The following is a 7,552-nucleotide window of genomic DNA, read 5'->3' on the forward strand; positions in this document are numbered from 1 at the left end:
GGAAACACACATGAGAGTCCCAGAGGTTAAAGGGATTACTTAAAGGGAAGGTGGTTGGGGCGTGGCGGTCACGTGGGTTACACTAGTCTTGCATTTTTATTTAGTATTCATTTCATTTAATCTGCTACGGTAGGCGTAACATTTATCAGAACTGTGTCTGTTCTCTCTTGAGTATTCTGGCTTCCTCCATCCTCACCAGTTCGTCACATTGCTCTGTGACGGACTGGTGACGTCTCCAGGCTGCACACCCACACTGTGATATGTAGGGGGATCCACCTGGAACACAGCAGAAGTAAAAAGAATCCTCCTGAAAAGAGGGAGGTTTTCGCTCTCTCTTTGGAGAGTGAAAACCTCCCATGAGTCTTATCATACTGACATAGTCCATCTGAAAATTATTAGAGAATAACTTTCGAGTCATTAGAGGTTATAAAAGAGTCAACCTGAGTGATTTTATGAAGGTTTTCAGAAAGCTTTGTCTGGACAGAGCTGAGGAAGAGCCAGTTGGACACATTGTACATGCAAAGTGACATTCTCAAACAGGAACTCTAAAATTAATTATTGGTTATTGATGTTTTTATTATATTTAAACATCCTTGTAAATAAGGTACGGTTCGGCTTGGTTTTGGTAATAACAATTTCATATTCAAATCACATCATAAGTGTGTTCTCAAACACTCTCATTACAGCCCCTCATTGGTTGATTTGGATGACAGACCATCAATTAGTCTGAATCAAAGGCGGTCCAGCAGGGAAAATATTCACTTTTATGAGTTTGAATTAAATATAGATTTTATTTTCCTCTTACCAAAATGTCATTTCTTGCTAAAGTTTTCTTAACAGTGAGCTGCAGATTTGTTTTACCTCCCCTACCATCCTGCTCACTGCTAAATCAGATTATCCATCCATCCATCCATCCATCCATCCATCCATCCATCCATCCATCCATCCATCCATCCATCCATCCATCCATCCACTAAGCATTTATAGAAAAGCATACAATAAAAATAATGTATATTTGTGTTAAAATGATTATCATTTTGAGCATGTAATTTGTGAAGAATAAATTCAAATCAAATTAGAGTGTGAGTGTGTGTGTGTGAATGACTAGTGTGAAGCTTTGGGGTCCTCTGAACCTGATAAGACGTCATAGAAATACAAACCATTTACCATTTGGGCAAATATTGGGACTTTGATCTTGCTTTTCCAAACATTTCCAGTTGTTTGTTGTATAATTTGAAGTTATGCAGAAAAGGGTAAGAATCAGTCAATAAAAGCACCAAAAAATTTTTTTTGTGCTTTTATTGACTGAAACCTTCAGCATTAAAGTATTTAAGCAGCACCACAGATCAAACCAGGATCCCTGAGAAAGTTCCAGATTCACACCGGGCTGAAAAAGTTTCTTTCAGTGACGTCCAGAATGCTTTCTACTAAACACAGCGTTTTAGTAGAATTGCATCAAGCTCTCTGCGTCAGTCCGTGCTTACATGACTGTTACATTACAGAGAGGGCACCCTTTCTCCATTTTTAATATTTATAATTGATATTTGTTTTAAGTTTGAGGAAGATGAGTCTGTAAATCCTAAATTTATTCAAATTGGTAAAAAGATTAGACAAATTATATCAGCCATATTCATCCAAGTTTCTTTGAGGGAACTTGGCTTATTACAGTTAAATATCACAAAAAACATAATTTACAAAGTTTAAAAGAGTACATTGCAGAAACATATATAACCAAACCTCTATGAACTTAAAAATTCAACTCACATCTACTTTCATAAAGATTGCTGTTGGCCACAGGCCAGAAAAGGTGCAGACCAGCTGAAGAGAGCAAAAATCCAGTTGTTTCATAATCACGTCATATATTTATGATATAAAAGCTCGTGACATCTGGAACGATACTTTGGGAATATCTAGGAACTGTATAAATTTGATGCGCAACATAAACTCCTCAATGAGTAATCACACTACTAAAACAGCGTTACTAAGCAACGCAGCTCGAGCTGCTATAAAGGGACGCCCGCGAGGCTGTCTTGACAGGAGGGCGCACGAGACAAGAAGTTGGTGCAGGAGCCGAGCGCGCGGACAGCTTTGGGGAAACAGAAACAGGAGTTCAGCGTTCTGACGCACACACGCACGCGCTATGGACTAAACAGTGTTGAGCTGAGAAGAGCAGCGCGCGCAGCAAGTCTCTGTTATAGTTACATTTCACTTAGTTCTGTTAGAGTTTCTGCTTTTATCTAATTTTACTGTGACTAGAAACTAGAAAATACATTTTTTTTAAAACCAAAAAACATCGTCGGCACCATGAAGCTTTTGTTTTTGCCGCTTCTAATGGCGCTTATTGCCGTTGCTCAAGTTTTTTGCGAAGATGGTGAGCCAAAAGAAGGAGCTGACTACTGGACGAGCAGTAACCAGATTCAGGTACTGCAGACGATTTAGTTTCTGTTATTTAGCCCCGATGTGTAACTCACTTTGTTACTGAATTGTACAATTTGTAATTGGTTCTGTGTCAGGTTTGAATTTATCTCACGAAATACTAACATTAATGTCAAATGGAGTACAAATCATTTAAGTATTGTTTTTATGTTTCTGCCATATTTCGCAAAAGAAGCACTTGGAATAACATCTGTGCATTCCTTTTTCATTACCCGCAATATATTAAAGAAGGAAGCAGTTAACTAGATTTCTGTTTTCCTTCTGAAAACAGAATTATTCATCATATTATATCTTGATTAGTCAGTTTTAGTGCACGATTACATTGGTCTTAGATTAGTATAATAATTCTAGCAGCTATAGTCATAACCAAATCTTTATTTCCTACTAGAGAAAAAAAAAACTGTCCGTTTTGCAGTGAAAAGGTGACACTATTAGAACCTATCTTTTCTTTTCTAATCAGATCTCTGTTTTTGGGGACACGGAAGATAATAATTAAAAAAAAGTCAGTGGTCTTTAAATTGAAACAGAATAAGTTTGCTTAGTTTAATTCAGATTGATCTTAAACCTTCCAAATTTGGCAATGACATAAATTCCAGCTGCTCATATTAAAAGATGAAACCTAACGCAGCTCCACTGTCACGAATCGCATGTCCTGAGTTTGACATTGTGGATTGGAATCGTGCCAAGCCACTATTCCCCCAGTCTTAACTGGAGGCGGGGGCCATTTTGCAGATGAATGAGCCCACAATAAATCATTACAACTTAGTGTACGGGCCATTAGTGGCCCCTAGGTCTAGATCGCAGCCAGACTAATGTACATTAGAGAAATAGATCTTAAGACAAAAATAGAAACAACTGCTGACACTTGCAATTTCTAATCTGTAAAGACTGGATGAAAGAATCCTTAATCTTATGGATCTTTTAGGTTAATTGCAGTTACACACATAGTCAAGGCAGTTTCTTAGTATGTCACTCTTGGGAAACGATATCAATGGATTTTTTTACCCAGATTTTTTCCCCATCTGCTCAGGATGACTGGCTCTCCAATGACCCATTCAGAGAAATCCTCCTGAGGATGACGAGAAAGCCGCGGCCGCACCAGTTCATCGGTCTGATGGGGAAGCGTTCTATGGGTGAGAACTTGTTCATTTTATTCACCACAAACTCCACATTCTAATCATGTTTTTTTATAAAATCCTTTCCTTTTACTTTGTCTCTCCACAGCAAACCCACAGATCACCAGAAAAAGTAAGTCACATCTGTTGGGACTTTCTGTATTCCTGTAAAGAGAATCATGATCATGTTCATACTTTAGTAGTGATTGTCTTTCTTTTAATCCTGCTTGTGAAAGTAGTGGGGAAGTAAAATATGCAAAATCCCAACAGGTTAAGACATGCATGTCTGATGTTCTGAGATATCAGTGATCTGCAGCGTTCAGCGCTGTGGTTGAAAAGAATTAAGACAGTTTTTTATGTTTAGTTCTCCTTCTGGCTTGTATTAATGGTACTATGGAGGTAGCTGATTTCCATGGTATTAAATCAACCATGTTAGACAACAGAGTCGCTGTAAAACCTATTCAGATTTTCACAGCAGGAGAAAAAGAAATTTCTCTCATATTTCACCCACAGCATTACTGATTGAACTGGGTTTTTATTGCTGTGGCTCAGACGGAGTGGGTGAAAACAATTTCAGGGTTTAATTAACTGACAACCGCCACCGATTGCTCTACAGAAGGACTCTTTTCTGAATACATCTCTTTTATTTAGTGCATTAATTGGTCAGTTAGGAGGGTGGTCCAAAGCTGTGGGGAAAAACAGAAGAGATTAAAGGTACTAAAGCACGCAAGGGATCCGTGGGGGTTGAGGTTCCCTTTTTCTGAATGACTCACCCCCTCACTGATGCAAGAGAGCGAGCAGAATTGAGTATACATCCAATTTATTCCACTTACGCAAACGGAACCATGTCAGTCATCATTAGAGTGAAGGACATGGCAGAGATCAATATCAAGGACATGTTGGACTTGGTCATAAGGCAAAATAGATTTTCACTCGTTTCTTTACTTCTGAGCAATGCTTCAGTTCTTAAGTCAGTTCATCAGCAAAATGCAAATATTGATGTGTTTTTTGGAGGGATACAGAATCCCCATGAGGCTCTTTTTGGTGTTGCAGCATTCCTCACTCTGTTTCAGCACCATGGAGCTGATGGTATCCCAGCCCTCCACTCAGACTCACAGCATATTTCCATCCCTGTATTACAGACATGTTTAAGTACAGCTTAAACATGTCAGTTTGGGTTCTGGTTCACATGAACTTCACTCTGACACTACACACATCATAAATTCTGATGCAGAAAAGAGCTCCTTCTAAAGGGGAACTTGAAGTTTGAATCCTGAAGTTACAAATGAAGATCAAATTAATAACCCAGCACAAAGTTATGCAACATTTGATTTACTTTCTTGAGGAAAAGATCTGCCTTCATAAGAGGACATAACGCAGATCCACTTCTGAAATTCCAGAAACAAAGACATGAGAAAAAATGACCATCCAAGACCTGCTGGGTTCCAGCCTCTAGTCTCAGCTTAGTAAAACTAGTGGACTTCGATAATCTATATTTTAAATCCTTTTCCTCCACAGGACATAAAATCAACTCATTTGTCGGCCTGATGGGAAAACGGAGCCAAGAAGAACCAGGTCATCGAAATTCCTTTGTGCTCTGATCGTCTTCAGGCTGTTAGCCTAACACACTCATTCTAAATCAGGTGCTTCTCTTCCTCCTGCAGAGTCCTACGAATGGAGCACAATACAGATGAATGACCAGCGGCGCTAAACAGCAACTCCTGCCTCGGTCTCATCTCATCATTCCTCACCCACCAGAGGAGTACCCAACGCTGGCTTTGTTTTTTTCAAAATGTGTATTGTTGTTAGCCAAATAAAAATGATTGTTTCCACATTGTAGTGATGTAGCAGTGCTCTGCCTGTGCCAGTTTCATCTGTCCCAGCAGAAGGTACACTGGGGGTGTAAGGAAAGCAGCTGTCATTGTCGATGTTCTAAGTGGTCTCTGAGAGTTTTCCTCCATCTGCCATGACACAAACGTTGTATGTTGTAGTGGACCACCCAAGCAAAGCTTTAACCTCAAGGGGTAAAGCTGAAAATTGCACTGCCAACTCCTCTGCATTGTGCCTCGTAGCTGTTTATTTGCAGTTGTTTGCTGTAGAAATACATCACACAGATGTTCTTACTTTTGCTTTCATGTTCTAGGGACTGTCACGTTTTCCACCTGCATACATGGTGTGAAAGGACTGGATAAATGTGTGCTGCAGTGAATTAACAGATATTAAAACTATTTTCTGTAATTGTTGAGCTTCAACTTTCAAGTTGTGTGATTTTTATATTTTAGTGGGAGGAGAATGTGAGCGTGGGCTGGGCGAACTCTGGTGGCAATCAGTGGTACTGCACAAGCTACAAATGAAAATCCAACAAGGCATTATGAACATAAACGCAATAATACCACCCATCAGCTAAGTTTCACAATTATATCTATAATTGTTACAAGCTATATTAAAATTCAAATATTAAACAGAAAGGTAAAAAATCTCTTTTGTTACCATGTGTTAGTAATTTGTGAATTGAAGTCGTTTAGTTAAGGTTTAATTGAAATAACTGACATTTCTAAATTAATTATATTTTCAAACTGAATAAAAATATTTCATGAACTCAAATATTCTGTCAAGTCCTGACATAAATTTCTTATCTATTATAATAGAAATAATTAAATGAATCTAGTTAACACGTAATCATCATCTTCACTGGTGAAAAGATTAAATGTTTTCAGTAGCATCACATTCTTTGTATAGGATTGTAGATTGAACTTTATATAAGTCCATGTGATGACATAAATAAATAGATTTAGATCAGGCGCGATACCAGCCTCCTTTATACTCATAACAAGCTGATATTCTTCTCCTGGGTGTTTCAGTTGCTGCGCTGTGGTGCAACTCAAAGGCTAAAGCACTTCATACCTGGTGGTTGTAAAACACCAATAAGTTACTTATTGATCCTCCGCAAAAAAGAGAAAAACCCGAACAGGGGCCGACAATGTTCCTAGTTTGGATCAGAGGTGGCGCTACAGTTTTTTTCCTTGTCCGCAAAGAAAAAAATCATTTTATTTCCAATTTGTAGTCATCAAACGAAACATTTATTATTTCTCTGCTAGAACGTTTTTGAAATCAGGTAACATTTCACGAAATGATGTGATTAGAAGACGGCAGAACTCTGATCGTTTCCTGATCCCTCAGCGGGAGAAAAACCAGCAGAAGCGGATCAGCTGCTGGACGCTCCAAAGTCTCTGGTCCGTTAAAGCGACCAGATCAGAGGTGATTCTCTGACTGATATTGTTCTTAGTCTGATTAATAATGAAAATAATAATAATAATAAAGTTGAAACTGTCTGCGCACCAAGTGGTCAGCTGATCACATTCTGGACAGAAACCAGGGAACTGCTCTCTGTTCTCATCAAGACGAGGCTGAGGAGGGAATCTGGCATATTAACTAGGTTAAGTTTTTACTGGTTTTGTTTTTAAAACACCATTAACTAAGCAGTGTAACTATATATTGTATATTTGGCGTTTGTCATCTCATGTGTGATTAATTGGACGCTCAGCTTCACAAATTCTTCCTGGTCGCATCTTCAGAGAAACCTGCTCTGGTTTATCGACAGTTGGATCTGTCTGATCCAAACCGAACAATTGAACTCTGTGAGATTTTCTTTTCTTTTTTTTAACCCTGTGCGCGGTTCAGGCGTGCGTTTTTGCCAGGATTTTTAATTTTTTAATTTTATTTTTTGCATGGTTTCGCTTCTCCAAAACGGACAGATGTTACGTCTGCCGCACTCCTTCTGAGCATCGCTCTCCTTCTGGGTGCGGGAGGGTCACGTCTTCACCTCCATTTGTTAAAACTGCAGAGCGAGTTAAGTTTAATTCTTCGCAGCGGCGGAGCCGCGTCCGCATTGGTTGTGCAGTGCACTGCGCATGGATCTAATTAATTTCTGCACCTTTATTTATTTCCTCAAAATAAACTGCTGGCTCCTCCGTTTAGACTGTAAATGGATTAAAACAACG

General features: G+C 38.9%; 1 protein-coding gene across 1 annotated transcript; it reads left to right on the forward strand.

Annotated features, from left to right (window-relative positions):
• Nucleotides 1-2,023: 2,023 nt before the first annotated feature.
• Nucleotides 2,024-5,803, forward strand: tac1 (tachykinin precursor 1). Its single transcript, XM_008421234.2, has 5 exons — nucleotides 2,024-2,421; nucleotides 3,467-3,569; nucleotides 3,661-3,684; nucleotides 5,070-5,126; nucleotides 5,216-5,803. Exons 1-5 carry the CDS (start codon nucleotides 2,305-2,307, stop codon nucleotides 5,260-5,262), a joined length of 348 nt encoding a protein of 115 aa, XP_008419456.1. The 5' UTR covers nucleotides 2,024-2,304; the 3' UTR covers nucleotides 5,263-5,803.
• The last annotated feature ends 1,749 nt before the right edge of the window (nucleotides 5,804-7,552 follow it).

Source organism: Poecilia reticulata, linkage group LG11 (assembly GCF_000633615.1).
Source record: "Poecilia reticulata strain Guanapo linkage group LG11, Guppy_female_1.0+MT, whole genome shotgun sequence".
Classification (NCBI taxonomy): domain Eukaryota; kingdom Metazoa; phylum Chordata; class Actinopteri; order Cyprinodontiformes; family Poeciliidae; genus Poecilia; species Poecilia reticulata.

Excerpts from the sequence above, each read along its gene's own strand:
- tac1 (XM_008421234.2), top strand. The coding sequence starts at position 2,305 with ATGAAGCTTTTGTTTTTGCCGCTTCTAATGGCGCTTATTGCCGTTGCT. Across the intron at positions 2,422-3,466 it reads CGAGCAGTAACCAGATTCAG|GATGACTGGCTCTCCAATGA; the intron begins GTACTGCAGACG and ends CCATCTGCTCAG. Across the intron at positions 3,570-3,660 it reads GATGGGGAAGCGTTCTATGG|CAAACCCACAGATCACCAGA; the intron begins GTGAGAACTTGT and ends GTCTCTCCACAG.